The sequence below is a fragment of the Trematomus bernacchii genome, unplaced genomic scaffold (assembly GCF_902827165.1).
Source record: "Trematomus bernacchii unplaced genomic scaffold, fTreBer1.1, whole genome shotgun sequence".
Taxonomy (NCBI): Eukaryota; Metazoa; Chordata; class Actinopteri; order Perciformes; family Nototheniidae; genus Trematomus; species Trematomus bernacchii.
The window spans coordinates 13,632,287-13,654,287 of record NW_022987698.1 but is presented as its reverse complement, the minus strand read 5'-3'; the positions used below and the strand labels follow the sequence as shown (position 1 = coordinate 13,654,287).

General features: G+C 40.3%; 1 protein-coding gene across 2 annotated transcripts; it reads right to left on the bottom strand.

Moving 5' to 3' along the window:
* Positions 1 to 348: 348 nt before the first annotated feature.
* On the bottom strand, positions 349 to 21,350 carry LOC117489695 (protein SSUH2 homolog). 2 transcript variants are annotated; one of them, XM_034139183.1, is made up of 13 exons: positions 21,217 to 21,350; positions 13,011 to 13,088; positions 12,855 to 12,930; positions 10,819 to 10,948; positions 8,774 to 8,834; positions 7,925 to 8,046; positions 6,578 to 6,640; positions 6,382 to 6,461; positions 5,646 to 5,738; positions 3,820 to 3,925; positions 3,185 to 3,292; positions 2,111 to 2,287; positions 349 to 2,076 (listed from the first exon to the last, which is right to left on the bottom strand). In XM_034139183.1, the coding sequence occupies exons 1-12, from the start codon at positions 21,227 to 21,229 to the stop codon at positions 2,147 to 2,149; spliced, it is 1,071 nt and encodes a 356-aa protein (XP_033995074.1). In that variant the 5' UTR covers positions 21,230 to 21,350; the 3' UTR covers positions 349 to 2,076; positions 2,111 to 2,146. The 2 variants fall into 2 exon arrangements, with proteins under 2 accessions (XP_033995074.1, XP_033995073.1); XM_034139182.1 differs by having other exon boundaries at positions 349 to 2,287.
* Between the last annotated feature and the right edge of the window lie 651 nt (positions 21,351 to 22,001).

The following is a 22,001-nucleotide window of genomic DNA, read 5'->3' as shown; positions in this document are numbered from 1 at the left end:
TGTATTGTATTTCACATTACTAGTTACTATACACGTTGCTGTAATGCATTCCCATTTGTCTTTATGCAATATATTAATGAACATATTTGACACTATATCAGTGAGGTGAGTTCTATTCTTTTCATACTGTGAACCTTTCCACATTCTTCGATCAATGTTAAACATTTCTGCACATGACAACTTACAGTAATAACACTGCAGAGCACTTTCATGTAAAAAATTACTATTCTAATATCGAGATTTAAGTTATTTGTTATAATTTTTATTTCTCAGATAAGTACTTTTACTTGAACAACTTTTGGGGCTCCATGCTGTTTCGCATATGTAAAAAGATGCAAGAGAAGCAGGTGATTCTTAGAGTTTTTTTTCAGCTTTAACAGTCACCGACAATTAATAATCTACTGTAACAACAGAGTATTATTGAGTACTAACAAGAGTTATAGCTATATCAGGTATATCAGGTCCATCAGGTTAGAAGCAGAGGTGTGTGCTAGTCACAGTAATGTTTAAGGCATTAACATTACACACAATAAAAAGTTTGTCACATCACACCAGCATTTGAGTTTAGACAATGAATGGCAAAGTCACATTAAGGCTGTCTTCATGAAATAAACAGTCGACTGCTGAAGTGTTTTTCTATTGAAAAGAAGGAGTATAACTTAAACCCTTAAAGATAAACAATAAGCAACATTGATATTATAAAATGCAAGACGGAAGGAATTGATTATATTTAGTAAATTAACATATATTTCAACGATAGATTAAGATTAAAACCATAGACTGCATAATAATGGACGTAGTCCCTGAAACGCCTTAATATAATTTAAATAGATGATGATATACAAATATACCCCAAGAACAGTTATCATGAAGGGGGAAATTAGCTACTGTATAGAGACCAACACTTTTTTTGTTCCAGGCTGTTAACATTTTTTACTACTGCTGTAAAGTTAAGCATCTTAGCGTGGGGGTCATGTAAAGAATTGCAGTTTTTTGCATAAGCTTGGTTGCAGCTGTAAACATGAAGTGGCATTCTCCTATTTGTCACAGATACATCATTATAGCACCCTCTAAAGGAGGTCTGGTGTAAGACAGGAAGGCAGTTTAAAAGGGACAACTTGTACATTTCATCCTGTAGTGAATGTCAGCTGAAGACAAGACAGACAGTCAGCTGTAAACATAACACCATGCTTGCTCTCAAAATAAGCTACAAGTATATCACAAAGCATCAAATATTCATGAGCACATGCAGATACATTTGGCCATTAACACCTTTTTACTTTCATGAAACATTAACCCACAGGTAGAAAAAGAGAAGTAGAGACCAGGTGAGCCGGTTTCTGTTGTTGTTCAAATAAACTGTTCCCGATTACCACACAGATCCCACACATGTAAATATGATGCAGTCTTTTTTCCGGTCAAAACTGTTGATTGTTCTTGAAACAGCAATGATTTGGACATATGCGCTTTCAATGCAATACTGAGGACACTACATGGTACATACTGGCATGTGTTTGAAGTAGACGTTAAATATTTTAACAAAAAGCCTTTGGTTGGTGGTCGTGTTGGTCCACACAGGTATCCATACAGGGACAAAAAAGGGATACCAAAGTGTGGTTTAAATGTAGAACAATTTTTTTATTTGTTATCGACAATTTAGTTATCGTTTTAAAATCTCTATAAATAAAATCTCAATATAAATGATTAAATTATGTTTGTTTTCTTATTAGAACACCTGGTGGAGCATCACTAACTCTGAGCAGGAGGTAGAGTCAGAATAGTTATGGAAACACAAAAAAACTAATAAATGGAGTCCCTGCAGGAGTATTAAGTTAGTGTTGAGTACTTTTTAACATTAATTAGAACACAAATTGAAATACTCAATGCCATACCGATAAGGTTAATTATCCCTTCCTTTTTGTGTAAAACGTTACATACTGAAGTTTAACTATTGAATTAATTTTAGATAATATTTTAAATTAATTCTTTATAACAGGAAAACATTTCTGCGTGTTTAAGCATACACAAAATACAGGTTTATATGCAAGAGTGGGAACCACCAGAAACATCTTGAACGTGTGTGTGTGTGTGTGTGTGTGTGTGTGTGTGTGTGTGTGTGTGTGTGTGTGTGTGTGTGTGTGTGTGTCTACTGGATGACACAGCAGCAGGTTGCAGGGTATTTGTCGCAGTCCACCGTACGCTCGTTGCCGTAGACGTAGTACTTGTGAGAGTCACTTTTCCACTTGTACTTCACCTTAGTGATGGGGATCAGCTCCACTGTCTGCCTCTGAGACGGAGAGAGACAGGCAGAGACAGAGATGTTAAAGCAAAAGTCTGAATATGATAGCCTTAATAAAACTTCAAATTCTCTAAACTGAGAATTAAAATGTAGAACTTGTAGAGATGACATCATAAAGTGGCCAAAACCTGACCAGCTCATTTTCAGACAGGTTTTTATATAAATGGATCAGGACAAAAAGAGAAACATTTTTTTCCTGAATCTCTTAACACAGAGGGGAAACATGTTTATGTATAAAATAAATGAAAAAGTGGATTTTGCATAATAGGTGAACAAAAAGTTTTTCATATCTCTAATTACACTCTAACTTATATCTTTCTTATTCTATTGTATCTTGTTTTGGGTTCTAAATGAAAGTTTTAAAATGCATTTAAATTATAATTTTATAATTTGTTCCTTTTACAATATGTCTTCATGCTTGTACATTATTTTTGTAAAGCACTTTGAATTGCCTTGTATAAATAAACTTGCATCGACCTTACAGATATGAATATATATTTAAAAAAGTATATATGTAATACACCAATGACAATGCATACACTCTAGCAGGTAACTATAGCTTTAATACATTGTTGTGTTTCCTTTTAGTCAAAGAGTGACATTATTTAAACAAATGGACATTTTAAAGGTTAAAACCTTAAAAAAAGAATGAACATTTAGTAGTTATAATCTGGTAATGATGTTGGTTAAAAGATGACAGTAGAAAATAATGACAATCCTTGATTTAAATGGCAATGCCCATCTCTGCTCTGGACACACATGATGACACTGATATCCATATTTTCACCTGACTCTAAAGAAGAGAGATTATATTTTTTTCTCTTCCATTATTATATATTTTCCTCTTTTTTCCTGAATGTGTCAGTCAGCAGTCTGATGACTTACCTGCTGCAGGATCCTGGCGTTCTGAGCGTACTTGCTTTGGTGTTCTCGGACCATTTTCTCAGAGGCCTCAGAGATGGCCGGGTTGGGGAAGCCGAGCAGCGGGTAGAGCTGAGAGGAGCCAGAGAGAGAGGTTTACACACTGACAATAAAACACACAGCTAACAATTGCAACATTCTTTCATTGACACATGAACATTCCTGTAGCACAATCTAAAGGAAACATTTCCTTTTAGCTCTGCTACACCTGTCTGAAGAGAGATAACTGCACGTTTGTTTATGATGTACATGTTTCACAACGCTGCTCCTAGGTCGTGACAAAAAAGGGAAACGACAAAAAAGATGCTGGTAAATTAAAGTATTTAAAGTATTTGATGTAATAAAGTAAAGAAATAACATCGAATATATAGTGCATACGTCAGTAACATCAGAAATGTAGATGTTAATGTGTGAGCATAATGTAGTATAAGATGTATTGTGCAAAAACACAGTAAACTGACAGAGGAAAGACATACAGTAACACCGTACCATGTCTTTATACTTATATACTGAACAACATAATGAAGGAAGTCAGATATGGAGTCAGAGTTTCCTGCAGGATATTATGAAATATGCTGTAATGTGTGTGAGTTGCGTACCAGGTACTGGTTGTTCTTAAACAGCTCCTTCCCGGTCACTGAACGAAGATCATCGGCCTCCAGACCAGAGTCCTGCCGCACCACGTGGTCCTCCACATTGTTAGTCCTGAACACAGATACACATATATAAACAAACATGTTTCCACACACATAAACAAACATGTTTCCACACACACACACATAAACAAACATGTTTACACACACACACACATAAACAAACATGTTTACACACACACATAAACAAACATGTTTACACACACACACACACATAAACAAACATGTTTACACACACACACACATAAACAAACATGTTTACACACACACACACACACACACACACACACACACACACACACACACACACACACACATCACACACACACACAACACACACTACACACACACACACACACACAGCACACACACACACACACACACACACACACACACACACACACACACACACACACACACACACACAACACACACACACACACCACACACACACACACACACACACACACACACACACAACACACACACATCACACCACAACACACACACACACACACACACACACACCACACCCACACACACACACACACACACACACACACACACACACACACACACACACACACACACACACACACACACACGATGTTATCAGTTATTTGAACCGGATACAGAGTACAGTATGTATTAATTTAAATTCACATGCCGCACACAACTGCCTACAAATTCTTTGAATTTCAAACTACAGTGAAGCTACCTTGGGTCAGAATGTATGGCATTAAACAATCTGTCTGTGCTGCTTTTCACACACACTGGGTCAGATTCATATTCATTAGCCATTGAAACATCTTTAAGGAAACAGGGAACCTCCTCAGGACCAATTAGACCCTCTTAACCCATGTGTCTTACTAGTAAAAAGTAAGGCTTTTTCATTTGTGTTCATCCATATGGCATACATTTAGAAGTTTAATCTCGGCTGCTGTAATATGTTTATAATAGACTGTTAAGCCAAATCTCAGACACTCCGACTCTTGACAATGTGTCTGAAACGGCAAAAATCACGCATTCTTTAACATCAGGGTTTAAACTTGAGCCATGGCTCCAAAAAGTACATTTAAATATTTTCCATCATAGTGAGGCATTTTCTCATGTTTACCTAATAGGGCAAATACATGCTCCTGTACTCGTTTTAAACTCGATGATTTCAAATTGTTTTGCGAATTGCTAACATATCCCAAACTATGAAAATCAATGCATCCTCCTTATTATATCATGACAGAAGTTAAATAAAAGATTTAGCTCAGACAGTATCTAAAGAGGCAGTTTATTGACGCTAAATAGTTTGTCTTCTTAACCTCCTCCTCCGCCTTCCTCAAAGACCTCCTGAACATCCAACCACTAACTAACCCTAACTACTATATCCGATAAAACATCAACACTTATAGACAATCTCCTAAATAACTGCTACACACTCTTTCAAACTATCAAAAACTTCCTAAAGGACTATGAAACATCATGAAGGACCTCTGGCACCAACAACAACCCTCTGGATCTTTATAAGACCCCACAGAACTACATCAAAGACCACCAGAACATCTTCAATCTCAGGGAACCTCCTCAAGGACCGCCAAAACCCTTCACATCTTCCTCAATGACCATTTGAACTTTCACCGTCACTCCTAGAAACCATGAAACATCATCAAGGACCCCTTGAAACTCTTTAAGGCAGCAGCAAAGCTCTTTAAGGACTGTTCTTCCAAGACTCTAGGAATCTGTTCAAGGACCCATATCAAAGTTGTATCAGTACTCACCACTCCACTTTGAGCTGGATGTAGGTCAGCAGTTGTCGTTTTCCTTTACAGGTTTCACACTCCTTCGTTCCTCTAGAATCACACTTATCACACCTACACACGGACATAAACACACAGTCAGATATGAGACAAGTTTCACAATCTTCTTTTCAATCTTATCAAAGTGTACTGACTGTATAGTGTCATTTAAAGGGGCCATACCGCTGTGTTTCGTGTCCTAGTTCACTAACTTTGCGAAGATTTTTCAAATCAATTCATTTTTAGATTGATTATCTTCAAGTCATTGATTTAACTTTTGTTTATTGGATAACAAATTACAATTGAAGGAGCTTTACATTTCTGTCCAAATAAAGTTATAGTGAAATGGCGATTTTCTGTCTTTACACTGTGTGTTTGAGATTTGCCTCTTCCAGGTATCATAGGAGATCATTATTATGGTTGCAATTTTCATTAAAACATTGATTAAAAATTGTATTTATATCAGCCAATATCACAAATTAAACATTTGACTCAGGGGTTTCACGGACTAAAACACGATTTGTCTGCAGGGTCAACAGATTCTCCAGCTGGCTGCTCTGCTGTTGTATTATTTATAAGGTAGCTGTTTATTTGCGTCTGTTATTTTGAAAACCCTGGATAGTTTTACCTATTTTAGTCTCTAAAAATCTAAGAGGGGAACATGGATTTTTAATTTAAGTGTCACAAGCAGCTGGACTTCCCGACCCCCCCTCAGGACCTTTCTTTGCCTGAAGCGTCACATTGAGTGCAGCTCTCCTCGCCTCTCTTCCCAGAGCCGTTACACACCCAGCAGACTTTCTGCACACACACACAAATATTAACATTAACAGTTAATCCACATTAGGTCAGTTCAATCACTTTGTAGCTTATTATAACTGATGGGATAATGATTGACTGGTTGGAAGACTTCTTACAGATCCATCTCCATGACACTCATCACACGGCATCGTCCCTGTGGAATGGCAGCTGTTGCAGTCCTAAGAAAAACACACACGCAAACATATACACACACACAGTTAAAAATAACTTTACTGTTGGAGTCCCACTGACACAGAGAAGCTGCAAAATTCTCCACATCAGAATCCAGCTCTCTGATTGGCTGTCAGGTATCAGCTAAAATACATAACAACTAAGTTGAGGTCAACAGTTGGCCTGCAAACCAAATTCCATACCAACATGCTAGTTAGTACGCTTAAGAATATTTTAAGTACTCAAAACCAATAGTATGTCCATTGCGTACTATGTACTGCTGATATATACTATAGGCCAGGGGTGTCCAAAGTTTTTTCACTGAGGGCCACAGACAGAAAAACATGCAAAGAGCTGGGCCACTAGCTAGCTAGAGCTGGGGTATATTGCCTCATAAGTTAAGTTATAAGTTAGCTAAATCAATCAAGTGTAGGTACATTATGTTTGATACTTGAATATGCTTTGAAAAAACAAACAGCCTACATCACAGCTCTCCATAGGGTTTCATTTATTTTGTTACAAGGAAGTGTTGGCTGCTTATTCCTTAAAACAGGAACGTCAAATTGATTATAATAAGGGGAAATAGGAAGAGTATATTTCAAGCTTGTAATGCAAATAAGTTATTGGGCTTTTTGTATCAACTAAGATTTGCTAGAAACAAATTTCAACTTTGACTGAATGTATTAACTGGGCTTATTAACAAGTGAATACTACTGTGTAATATATGTTTGGATATATATTTGAGAAGTACAATATAAGAAAAGCATACTTTTTGAATTTGCTGAGGGCCAATTAAAAATAGACAACAGGCCGCAGTTGGGCCCCGGACCGCTGCTATGGGCAAACACTGGACTTTACACTGTCATTCATTTTAGATTTATTTTATTTTATTTTTCGGTTTTGCATGCTTTTTATTTGATCTTCTCTATGCTTCATCTGTCTGTCTGTGATTCCACTGTTCTCCTTTTCGTCTGCGGTTTGCATTTTGACATCATGTTGTCACATTAGTTTTAGCAACATCCCTTCAGTGCTCAGCTGAGAATCCCGCCTAATGAGGGCTTTTTTTTTTTGAGGCGAAAAAACGAGCCAACAGCGCTGATCGTCACTTCCTGAGAAGGCACAGGTGCCGCATGGAATTGAGACAACTATATACGGTGGATTTTTCACACACAAATGTTCACAATACCCGACATGGCAGTGTGTACTCAATGAAGTATTGCACAGGTCAGCAGTTTGTAGGTAAACGTAGCAATATGGCTATCTTTGAAGGACAGCTTGTGTTAACCAATCACCTTGACGGAGGAGGTGTAGGGCACGCGGATCTCCTCCATGTGATTGGTGAAGAGATTCGGGGCGGTGACCGGGACCTCCCAGGGTCGGGGGGCGGTCTGAGTGTAGAAGTCAGCCGGCTCACCTGTGGGTCACACAAGAGAGACGTTATACTAACCTGTCAATCAAAAAACAGCTGCTGGCAGAGTGATGGTACTTAAAGTTAGCATTGAGATTCAGTCAGTATTCTGATTTACGACACAAAGTCCAGGAAAAGATAATGCTGTGTGTGCTGTGTATTGTTGCCAATTATTTTCCAACGACAGTAGCTGGCACTTGCAGCATAAATATCTATATGTCTTGCTTTTTCCCTAAGAGTCTAAATAAATGTTTCACCATTGGTAAAACAGGAAGTGATCCCTTTGTCTTTGTGATAAAGGCAGCCACATTAATGCCGATAGAGGGGATGGGAATGTTAGCTTATTGCCACTTGAACTCACTTCTTCAAAGAGTTGTTTGAAGGTTCAGACCTGGTTTTAAGGTTTATAACCCAATTAAATTGGTGGTTCAACATCCTGAACAACAGCTCATCTTAAGTGGTGACCTCATGATGCACTACGAAGTGTGTGTTAGTGTGTGTGACCAACCAATAAAGTCACCACAAATTGTCCATTAACCAAACCCTTTCTTCCTGCTTTCTAAGATGAAAGAAAATCCCAGAAAATCAAACTGCCTTTCTCTTTAAAACAGATGAAACCCACTGATTTACACACAATAAAACGTACATGAATTAAACAAAATAGGAAAGCAACTAGTGGACCTTTTGTGCTCAGAGTTATGTTCAGGTTGCACAAACGTGAGTGTGTGTTTACCTTCATGAGGTTTGGTGGCCCACTCAGTTGACCTGGACTCAGTATACGTCTCCAGTCGATACTACAGAGCAGAAAACACACTTTAACAAACGCTGAATGTGCAACCTCAATAACATTTTACTTAGCAGAGATGTCATTGTTGCAACAAAAAAAAAAAAAATACCACTCATCAAAATACTAACAATCATAGCAATGGTTTCAATGTTATCAATCGATTTAACAAAACTGAAATGTATTACAGATTACTTGGTTATGATCTTACTTTTTTTCCATTCAGGGTGACTTACACTTATAACAGTATCTGCATATAAACATCCATATATTTGATTAAATAAAAAATAAAAACACTCTTCTGAACTTGCATAAGATTTATTACATTTTACGTTTTATTTATTATCAAAGTAATCAATATTTTTCAAACCATTCAAGGGTTAATACCAACCGGGAACTGCTAATAACGAATGCAGGGTGAATAAGGAGGGGTGGGTGGGGGTATTATAGTGGGGGCCACTGTGAGACTTTTTAAACCTTTAGTCGAACACAATGTCTCCATCGTAAAAGAAGCAGATTAGCAGCATATTAATCCTCTTTGGTTAGAGGATTAACAGCGTTAAGGTTCACAGTCATGTGAGAGTCTCCAGAGTGACATCATTAAATTGCTGACAGACTGCTGTGAAGAGATGTCAGACTCCGGACAGAACCAAAGCGCAGGCTATTTTCTGGGAATTGGAAAAAAGAACACTCCCGCTTTTGAAGATCCTCCTGCATCTTCACCCTCTCTGTCCTAAAACCCCCTCAAATCAGGCATATATATGCTTTCCTTATACAGTAAGCATGTGCATTTGTATTACAGCCAATTGGTATTTGAAATGGTCTCTGTTTGGGAAAAGTCTGCAATTATGGGCTAGATTTCTAAAGCTTGACAACCAGAGGAGGTGTCAAACTCCTTTTTTCTCTCAGACCACTACAATTGCAATTTGCTGAAATATTTTTATGAGGAGTTTGCCCAATGTTGCAAATAAAACCCCGCCTTCCTTAGCTTAAAGGGGACCCATCATGCAAAATGCACTTTTGTACGTCTTTTATACATGAATATGTGTCCCCGGTGTTCCAGGGAACTCACCAAGTGTCAGAAAACACAACCCTCTTTATTTTCCTCCATACCCAAATCTCTAAAAAAGGGGCTGCAACGGATCTGATAAAAACTGATCCAGATTTGAACACTTCTATGTCGTCACAGAAGTGGCGCTACTGCTATTGGGCCAATTCTCTACCTATCAGGGGAATGTGGGGTTTGGCCACGGCCGGCCATTGCCGCTCGAAAGCGCTGGAGACGCTGTAGTACATATGCCAGGCCTGTAAGTGGCGCTGTAGTCTGCCACAAAAGCAGCGAAGAAGACTTCCCGCCCATAGTTACCATGGTTACCCTTCTGTTTATTCTCCGCTGTGGCTTTTTTTTTCCCTCCCCGAGGCAAGCGTTTGCTCCCGCTGCTTTAATTCAATGCAATCCCTCCCCGTTGAGGCAAGCACTGTAATTCTCTCCGGTTAGTCCACCAGCAGATGACAAACACCCACCTCGCCGCCTCTTCCAAGGAACGAGGGGACCGTGCGGCAGAGTTTTAGTTTCAGTTTCTTTCGCCGGACAAAATTAGAAAAGTGCCGGTCAAAGGTCTTCTTTGTTATTTATTGAGCTTTAAAACAAATGAATAATGACTCTATATAATAAAACACGGAGGACGGAGATCTCTTTTTCTCCCCCTCTTCTGACAGCCCAGCAGCTGATCAGAGCACGTCTCCCCTCTCCTGCAGGGGGGCGTGGTCAGCAGAATCAGACCCGTAGACAGCAAACAGCACATAGAGCGAAATGAGGCATGGCTAAAATGCATGATCTGTTTGGTATTTTGAAAACAGAAACGTATAAATATACCTGAATGGCCCTACAATATATAATTTAAATATAGCATGATAGGTCCACTTTAAAGCAAGAAACACACCACCAATAGCAGCAGTCAACAGCAACATAAACAGTTTGAACATCACTTCACCCTGTACGTGTCGTACGGCTCCATTTTGGTGATGACTCCATCACTGGCAGGACCTTTATTGTAGCAGCAGTGAGACGACACATAGTCCTTGAACGCATCACGGGCATCATCCTCAGACAGAGATGGGATGCTACACACACACACAGAATCACATCATTATTATTGTGTCTTTATTAAACAAGGACCATGGATACAAATATATATTAGTCTCAAAAAGAGAAGAGATTATTTATGGAGGATGTAGCTAGTTTCAATTAGCTGGATTGATAATTTTTGCATTATTATTCTCATTTAATCTCTTATTGAAAAATATATTACTATTAACATTGTGTGAGTTTTTTTAGGAAGTAAGTTAATGTGGTTTGTTAAATCTGTAGAATACGATTTATATGCCAAAATATTTCTCCACAATACATAATTCAAAAGAATCTATTTTACCACATATTTATCCATTAACAAATATTGTGCTTCCTGCAACTTCAATATTGAGTTCAAGTGAAAAAATGTGACTAATTGTGCAGCCTTAGAAGGTTTCTAATTCCTCTAATTTCCCCTCCTCGACTCCTCGGTCCTCCGGTAGTGACCCGGAAATGGATTTCAGCACGCCATGTTGAAGGACATCTCATTTCTCTAAATGCACATCGAGGACCGAGGATCGAGCATCGCCGTTGAGGAGGCTCTCTGGAGGAGCTATAATCGAGGATACACTGATGGGTCCTTCGTGGATGCATTTCCGGCAACAGAGATGTTTCAAAGAGTCGTGACGCACGGCCGGACTTATCTCAGCCAATGACAGCTCTGCATGCATCCCCTGGATATTATTTTATTAACTGCTTTCATCGCGACGCGATGTTTACAGTGAGAACAGCTGTGAGGTCCGTGCAGAAAGCAGAGCAGTGTGTATAATATATATCACTCAGTATAACAGGCCTACTCTCTTTATTTGCTTTAGTTTAGTAGATATCTACAAACAAAGAGTCGATATTTGTCTAAAACCATTTAGTGCTTCACATAATAAAATACACAATGGCTGTAGCCTGATATTATATGCTTTAGCAGCAGTAGGTGCGTGTTGTACAGTGTGTGTGTGTGTGTGTGTGTGTGTGTGTGTGTGTGTGTGTGTGTGTGTGTGTGTGTGTGTGTGTGTGTGTGTGTGTGTGTGTGTGTGTGTGGCAGACAGACAGGTCTCAGTTGGTTTGGTGTCCTATGCTTACTTTTAATACTTGTAAATAAAACTTTTGGCCCGTAATTAAATTTCCTCATTGTAGCGACCAGAGAGGGGAGGGGGGGGGGGGGATATATCTATTCTCTGATAGTTACGTTATTATGAGAGTGCTCTCATACTTATTTGATTCTGAAATGTTATATATTTATATAAATATATATGTGTGTGTGTGTATAAATGTCCACATCTGTAGCCTGTTATTGTCTCATTATACCGCACTGTGAATTAATTAAAAGTAAATATATAAGTCATCATGAACACAGTTCTGTCCATCAGACAGAGGGCTGTGCCTCCTGTCATCATTAATGGACGTCTCTTTAAAATGACTGCTCAGAGGAGAGGATTTCTCATTTCTCTAACCGCCTGCTGCTTCCCCTCCTCTCTCCTCGGTTCCCCTCCTCGGCTCCTCCGCTCGCATCTCCTGTGGGCGGGACTAAGACACGAGGATAGGAGTCGAGGATAGGAGTCGAGGAGGGGAATTAGAGAAATGAGAAACCTTCTTAGTCTCTATCACCCTGACAATTAAAAAGACATATCAAAGCATTGATCAATATAGACACACACATTTATCGTTGCTATAATAAATACAACTATAATATTACATTTTCATTTCAACCAAAAGGACGGTTAAGTAATCAAGATACATTTGTTTGCACCATGGTAAAAAGAGTGATGACATTTCAATTGAAATAAAAAAGCTTATTGTCCAAAGCAGCACTGTGAATTCTGTAAATCATGGTTTTAACTATTTTATCTACCAAATGCTCAGTGATACGAGCATTATATGATTGGCTGGTGGTGTCGGTCTTACCTCCAGTCCTCAGGCTCGGGGCTGGGCTGGGGCGGGGCCACAGGCTGCAGGGGCATAGGAGGGGGCAGGTAACCTCCTGCACAAACAACAACACACTGTAAGTAGTTGCAACACAATGAAATTAATGAGAAAAGGTGTGGATTGGACTCCCCTTACCTCCTCCTGCTGCCATGCCTTCATAGCCGGGCACGGTGCCAAACATGTTGGCCGGGGGTGCAGAGGGGGGGGGATACGCTGGAATAAACAACAGGAAATCAAAAAGTGGAAACACCCGAGTGGATGCAGCATGAGTGAGCAGGGGAAGGAATAGTTTTGGACAGTTTGGAAAATTACACACATTTGTTTGTGCACGAGTTAGAGGAGAAGATTGCTCTCTTCTGTGTCTGTATAACAGTATACAGACAGGGGGAAACAACTAGCCTGGCCAGAAAGGGAGAAAAGGGTGTGAGAAAGATAAGGAGGTTGAAATGAAGGAGAGAAAGAGGTATGAAAGGAAAGAACGACATAGAGAAGGAAAGGAGATGAGGAGGTAAGGAGATGGTAATGAAGGTGAAAGAAACAGGAAGAAGGAAAGAAAGAGGTGTGACAAGACTATGGTTGTAGTCGAATTGTCAAAAGATCAGCTCCTAGCGTCTTTTCCTATCCACTATTCCTTGACCTCTGTGTGAAACGTCACAGGGTTAAGGAATAGTGGATAGGAGAATTCAAAAGGACTTAGGAAAAGAGACTGCAGTGCTTTGAGAATGCGACTGCAATTACAATACATACATTCATTAATGAAATAGATGGCTGGAGGACTTCCTAAACATCTTAAGTATGGAAGAAGCTGCTTTCTCCCTGTTATATTTGGTTAAGCCAGACAACAGGCTTTGGGATAAGATAAGGGCTTTCCTGGACTCAAACCATCTCGGCTGCCAATAATAAATATAATAATTATAATAATATTAATAAATAAAGAGAAATAAAGAGAAATAAGCTGAATGGATGAATAGGTGCATATATATATTTATTTATTTGACTATTTATCTATTTATTTATTTATCTATTATAAAAAAAATTGTTTTATAATAATAATAATAATAATAATAATAATAAGGAAACAATGAGGTATATCTATATTATGAAGCAAATCATGTATAAATACAACGCAATACAGTATGCATACATAAAATGTAACTGACACTGTAATCCCCCTACCCCCCACCCTTCATGTTATTGTCCTTTGTGATGTGTGTGAGCCATGTCCTTGTCTGTATGTTTTTGTCTTTGAAAATGTCTAATCAAATATAAATGTTAAAAAAAAAAAACAATATCCATTAATGATGCGCCAGCAGCTGTTATTAATGTGTGTCTGCTGTGGGGAAACTACAGTTTACTGTACAGCAGAGTATTGTAAGAGCACTTTGCACAGTGCTCTGATGGTCAATCAATCAATCAATGTTTATTTATATAGCCCAATATCACAAATGTTACATTTGTCTCAGTGGACTTCACAGTTTGTGCAGAATATCAGTATGACAATAAGACACCCTCTGTCCTTGGACCCTCACATCGGACAAGGAAAAACTTCCAAAGAAAAACCCCACAGTTTAAAGGGGAAAATGGGAGAAACCTCAGGGAGAGCAACAGAGGAGGGATCCCTCTCCCAGGACGGACAGACGTGCAATAGCTGCCGTGTGTAAATTGAAAAGATAATACATTTACAACATAGGTAGACCAAATGCTTGGAAATGCATGTGAGTGATGGTGTTTTTTTATGCGGGCTTTATGAACGTGGAAAACAGTGAAACATATATTATTCATCACCAAGGTTGGAATTGAAATAAAAAAGTGAAGTGAAACTTATGCTTGTAAAAAAAAGTTGGGGGGAAAGAGGGGGTAGAGAAGTAGATTAAAAAAGTATGAAGGAGGTCATATAGGAGGAAACAAGGGGTTAGGAAACAGCATGTGTATTAGGGCTGAACAATTAATCGATTTTAAAGCCTGCGATTTTCTTTTAACTTTTTTTTATTTTAATAAAAACTCAATTGTAGTGGCTGAAGTGGCAGAATTGACTGGAACCACATCCATCCATTTTGAGTGTGCATCGATGAGCACAAAAAACATCTTCCCCATGAATGGCCCAGCATAATCCACATGAATACGACTCCAGGGCTTATCAGGCCAATCCCAGGGGTGTAACGGAGCTGGTGCCGGAACATTTCGGTGCTCTTGACATGTTATACAGGACTTGACAGTATCCTCTACATCCTTGTCGAGCTTTGGCCACCATACATAGCTCCTAGCCAGTGCTTTCATCCTGGACACTCCCGGATGGCATTGATGAAGCTGTCTCAAAACACTTTCTTGGCCTGGCTTTGGCACAATAACTCTTGCGCCCCACAACACACACCCATGTTGGATACTGAGTTCATGTTTCCTCACTGCATAAGGGCCAAACTCAATCTTTTTTAATTCTGATGACCAGCCTCTGTTTACCAATTCCCGCACCCGTGAGAGTACTGGATCCTTGTCTGTCCATACTTTCACTTTGTCAGCAGTCACCAGTGTGATGTCAGAACTCTCCAGCATGAGAACCCTCTCTTCTGGCCTCCCCAGGTCAGGTTTCTCTGGTAGGGGCAGGCGGCTCAGTGCGTCTGCATTGCTGTGGTGCTTCCCTTCTTTGTACACTATGGTGTATTCATAGGCTCTCAAGGTCACGGCCCAACGTTGGATCCTCGGTGATGCCATTTGGGGTACTGCTCGCATCTCACTGAAAAGTGACAACAGGGGCTTGTGATCCGTCACTATAGTAAACTTCCGTCCATAGATGAACTTGTGGAAGCGTTTTATTCCAAAAATCACTGCCAGTCCTTCCTTGTCAAGTTGTGAGTAGTTTTTTTCTGCAGCATTTAATGTCCGTGATGTAAATCCAATGGGTCTTTCAGTTCCATCTGGCATGCGATGTGAGAGCACAACACCTAATCCATATGGTGATGCTTCACATGATAGCACAATGTCCTTCTCTGGGTCATAATGCACCAACACTTCAGCTGACTGCATCATGTCTTTTGACTTTTCAAACGCTGTCTGTTGTGCCTCTTCCCACTGCCACTTTGTGTCTTTTTTTAGCAGTTTGTGCACTGGAGCAAGGATGGTTGACAGACTGGGCAGGAACTTGTTATAATAGTTTAACAGTCCTAGATATGCTTTGAGCTCTGTCACATTTGAAGGTGTGGGTGCATCCTTGATTGCTTCCACCTTCTCATGCACGGGGTGCAGTCCTGTGGCATCCACCTTATGACCTAGAAACATCACTTCCTCACTCATGAACGAACACTTGGTTCTTTTGAGCCTGAGACCGGGCTCCTGTAGCCGTTTCAACACAAGGACAAGAGTCTGCAGATGCTCTTCGTCGTCTTTCCCTGTCAGCAGGATGTCATCCAAGAATATTGCCACTCTAGGGATGCCCTGTAGCAGTCCCTCCATGGTCCGTTGAAAAATAGCTGGGCTAGATGATACTCCGAAAGGTAACACTTTGTACGTGAACAAGCCCTTATGTGTATTTATGGTCACATATGTTTTTGCTTCTTCATCCAAAGGGATTTGGTGATATGCATGACTGAGATCTAGCTTTGTGAACTTCTGTCCACCTGACAGGTTGGCAAACAAATCCTCAATTCTGGGAATTGGATACTGCTCCAGTTTTGATACTCGATTTACAGTCAGTTTATAATCACCGCACAACCTTACTGAGTCATCTGGTTTTAACACCGGTACCACAGGCGCTGCCCACTCTGCATATTTTACCGGTTCAATTATCTCCTGGGCTAGGAGACGGTCCAGTTCGGCCTCAACCCTTCCTCTCATTGCATACGGGACCGGTCTAGCTTTAAAAAACCTGGGGGTTGCTTCCTTGTCCACATATAGTTTAGCTGGGGGCCTTTTAAATTTCCCTAGTTCCTCTTTGAAAACCTCCTCATATTCCCCAAGTACCTCCTCCAAGGTCTCTTCCCTGACATGGTGAATCTGGCTTTCAGGTCTCCACTGCAAACCTAGCTTCTTAATCCAGTTCCTGCCAACTAGACTAGGGCCCGTCCCTGGCACAACTACCACCGGTAGGTTTTTTACTGACTTTTTGTTCTGCACTTTTACCATAGCTGCTGCCAAAACATTTACCCTATGTCCTGTGTATGTTCTGAGTCTCACTCTGCATGGTTGTAGGGCTGGTACCTCTCCCCCCATAAGGTTTTGTACACTGAGTGGTTCACCACTGTTACCCCACATCCTGAGTCTACTTCAAACTGTGTTTCAGTTTCATTAATAGTCAGTGTTTCTAGAAATAGCTCCTCTGCCGGTATGTCTATTTCCTTCACTTTGTACAAAGTGAACATGACCTCATCTGTGTCTATGTCATCTTTTTCACCCTCCCCCTGGCTGACATAGTTTGCTCCCTGAGTTTTCACATGCTTATATCTCTGATATACTCCACCCCCTTTTGCTTGTGAAGCACTAACTGAGCCTTTTGACCTACACACTTTCTGAATATGGCCTATCTTCCCACACTTGTGACAGGTTTCTTTAATAAACCTACAGTCCCCAGCTATGTGCTGCTCACTGCCACACCTGTAGCAAGCCTTATGCTGGTGCTGGTGCTGCTGCTCACTGGGGCTCTGCCTTGCCGTCATCTTGTGCACTGCCTCAGGTGCTCTCATGTGCGAGGGTGCTGACTCCAATGACTGTAAGTCTCTCACATCCTTGCTGGCTGTCTCAATAGCCGGGGCCAGCTTCAGTGCCCTGTCGAAGGTCAAACTGGCTCTGACAACAATCGCCATTGTATGCGATCCTCCCCAATCCCACAGACCAGCCTGTCACGCAGCATTTCTGTTAACTTGTCTCCATAGTTACAATCTTGTGCTAATTTCCTTAGCACAGCAACGTACTCCATGACTGTTTCTCCCAGCTTCCTACTTCTTGAGTTAAATTTGTAGCGCTGTACAATTTCACTGGGTTTGGGGTTGAAATGGTCTTTCAGCAGCTGAACAAGCTCATCAAACGTCTTATCTCCTGGCCTCGCCGGGCTGATAAGGTTCCTCATAAGGCTGTAAGTCTGACTGCCAACTGAACTGAGCAAAATAGCTTTCTGCCGACCTGCATCTTCGATCTCATTAGCTTCAAAGAAATATTGGAGAACCTCACAATATTCCTCCCACGTCTGGGATTGACTATCAAAAGGAGCGGTGTTTCCTACCGTTGCCGCCGCCATCTTCTAGCTCACACCACTGTCCGGTGTTTTGTGCCGTTAACGTAGCCACTCAACAGTCTCGCTCATTTGCGTGCATTTCCACCAGGCATCTGCTGTACTTTTATCCTCGTCGCCATTATGTAGTAACTCACAGGAGGCTTCTGGTGAGCATAGAGGAGTTTATTGATTTCTGGTAGCGCCGAACTGCAACTCTGGTTCATCACATACTTAGCATAACAACATAGCCCCCAGTTCCTCTTCTATGCTTATTGAACGGCAACAACTTCAATGTCACTCAAGTGCACTCGGTGCCGTTGAGTGTGTTAACCTTTTGATGGACCGCGTTAGTGCCCTGCGAGTTGATGGTGTGGCCGGTATGATCAACGAAGTGAAAGAGAGTGCTACCCGGAACGGCCTAAAGATGCCTGACGAAAATGAATACAGGGTAAGCAAAACACCTGCCCGGTATCGTCAAACCAGAGAGGCTGAATCTCTGCAACAGGCAACGTATGATGTCAGATGGAGGACTGAATTTTACGAGGCTGTGGATCTGATTCACTCTGAACTCAGCAGGAGATTTGACCAGGATGGGATGAGAGTAGCGGCATTCAGGGAGAAGATCCCAATTGACGCAGCAAACAGAAAGCCGGTTGCGGTACTGGACGCAGAGACTTTGAAATGACCCATGGGGTTTGACCTAGGCCGACTGCAACTGCAGCTCCAGATGTTGGGAGGTGTCTTTAAAGAGACTGTTCACAAGACAGTACAAGAGGTTGCATCAGGTCTGTCAGAACTTCATCCTCAGACAAGATCTCTTTTTGGAGAAGCAGAGAAGCTAATGAAACTCTGCATGTGCCTTCCTATATCAGTTGCATCTTCGGAGAGAAGTTTCTCCACACTCAGACGCCTTAAAACCTGGCTGAGGAGCAGCATGTCCCAGAAAAGACTTACACACCTTACACTCATGCATGTGCACGGAGACATCGTTGAACAAATGGATATACAGGACATGATGAAAAGTTTCCTCAGTATGAATCCCGAGCGCAAGAACACCTTTTTGTCATGCACGAACGCCATGTACAGTGCCGAGGCCTACTATTGCTATTTTTAGTTTTAAGATAGATCTGATGCCGTTTTTCCTGTGTCAGTGGTTGTTTTGCAATATGTCAGTTTGCAATATGTCAGTTTGCAATATGTCAGTTTGCAATATGTCAGTTTTGCAATATGTCAGTTTGCAACATGTCAGTTTGCAATATGTCAGTTTGCAATATGTCAGTTTGCAATATGTCAGTGGTCGATGCGTTTATTATTTTTGTGGCATTGTGTTTGCCCGTGCTTGGGAGGGAGTTACAGTTCGTGTATCCAATCATCCTGTGTCTGTAGTCGCTATTTTATCATTAAAGTTTGGCTTCGGAGGAAGTACCCATTCGCTGTTGTTAAAAGAAAAAAGAACATACAACCACATTTGCAGCATATACAATTTAGGTATTTTTTCTTACGTGTTAAGAGTAGGATTCCCTCCACCCCCCCCCCCTTTATATTGTGTCATCCCCACAGCACCCCCCATTTGAAACATGTTCCCACGGCTATTACAGGGTGAATCTTAAACTGAAGCTTAACTTTAAAGCAACCCAACGGAAGTTTCATGTAAGTTGAGTTCTTTCACTCGTAGCTCGGGCTGCGGGGGTGCTAGAGACGGGAGCACGTTGATACGACCTTCCTAGCCGGAGATATTCCATTGGGTCGCTTAAAAACAAATATCGCAAATCGCAATATCTGTCAGAAAAATCGCAATTAGATTATTTCCCCAAATCGTGCAGCCCTAATGTGTATGTAAGGAAAACGGGAGGTATAGGACAAGCTCAGAAGGGAAATAAAGAGATGTTAAAGAGTAGAGAATCAAGTGAAGAGGTAGGAGAGGAAGAGTTAGATAAGGACAGGTGTTTGAAAAGGGAAAGAGGAAGGAGAAATGATGAGGAGGAAGGAGAGAATGGGAGAATAGGGACAAGCTATAAGATAGGTGGCATGAGGAAGAAGTAGAGAAGGAAATATGTTAGGCTTGTTGTAGAAGGAGTGGAGTCAGAAGGTAGACATTAGATAAGGGAGGAGGAGGAGGCAGAAAATGAGAGGAAGACTTTAAAAAGAGGAAGTAAAGAACCAGTTAAGAAAAAGGATGAGGTAAAGGTAGACAATGAGACAAGGAAGTCAGAAACTAGCTATAGAAGAGGAAGTAAAAAATAACAAAGGGGGAGAGAAGCTGAGGAGGAAGTAAAAAATGGAAGGAGGAGATTTTGAAGGTGTGGTGCAGGTAGAGAAGGGAAGGAGGGGGAGGACAGGTAAGTGGGCAGGGAAAGAGGAGGTATAGGAAGGGGATAAGGTATGTGGGAGAGGTAGGGCACGAATGGAGGACATAAAGAAAAAGAGAAGAAGGATATGGTGAAAGTGAGGAAGGGATGGGAAACGAGTTCAGGAAGTTGAAAAGGAGGAAGTAGAGGAGGGAAAGATGTACATCCACTTTGCTGCATATCTGTCCACATTGTTTTATAAATAATGACACGCAATCTAACTTTAAAAAAAAAATGTTTTAGTCAATTTATCGAACATGCCAGAAACAAAAACTTCAATGTGTTATGCCTAAATGTGTCCATAATATAGTGTTTTTATCTGAATACAGTTGTAATATAGTGCACAGTCATCATCCAGAGGAGGATAGGCTCTAATCTGGAGCCACCAAATGGACTCTGATAAAACTCCACACCCATCGTGGAAACCCTTTTAAACAAATCCCTTTTGGAAAATAATAATTCCATATATGTTATTGGAAGCAAGTCTTAAAGGCTGGTTAGATTCTGCAAAAATGTATTAATATAAATGTAACGGCATATCCACCTTTTTCCAAGTGTAGACACATCGCAGCAGCACAGGTCTATAGAAAACTCTACACTCAAGACACCGGGTTTAAATCCACCAAATACATTTAAAATCGATAAAACACAGTAGAAGTTGCGGTAAAAAAAAGAAGGTGTGTGTTTCTAAAAATGTTTGCAGGACGCTGGAAAGCCTGCCTGCAGCAGCTGGTCAGAGGTGTAATGCTCAGTTTGGAGACCCGGGTAATGTGGTGCCTGTGTCTGTTCTTACCTGCGCTGCTCATGCTGCTGCTGCTGCTGTTGACCAGTATTATTATTATTATTATACTGTGTCAATAACTGCAGACACTCCGCTGTTTCTTCTCTCCCCTGCTTCAAGATGCTGCTCACATAAAATGACCAAACCGCAACACAACTTCCGGTATCACCCTTTGAAAATAAAAGTCACACATAATTCACTTCTCAGATTCTTCCTTTTTTTGTTTTTCATTTCCATTTACTAAATTACAAATATGTTTAACTATTCACAATTACCTATTGTACTCAGCCTGATATATATTTAACAACTACAGATATGATATTTGTGTCAATAGTTTATTTCTATATTCCTCTAGCCTATAGTATACTGTATAGTACTCAATTTATTTAATATTTCGTTATATTGTGTATTATTTAGATACTCTGGGGATATAGGTATTTTCTATTGTGAATTTGTATAAACTTGCTGCTAGTGTCAATTTTAATTGCATTTGTATTCTTACTATATCTACTTACTGCCAATGTTAATTAATTATATGTGTATTGTATCTTTTACACATTTTTAACTCGTGTAATGGTTGACACTGCTGCTGGAACAAAATCATTTCCAAATTTGAGATAAATAAAGTATATATCTTTCTATCTATCTATCTATCTATCTATCTATCTATAAATAGGTCCATATTCTTCCATGTATGTATACATGGAAGAATATGGACCTAACCCTACTCACCTGTATTGTTGTATACAGGTGAGTAGGGTTGTGTTGTATACAACAATTCAGATGAGAATCACAAA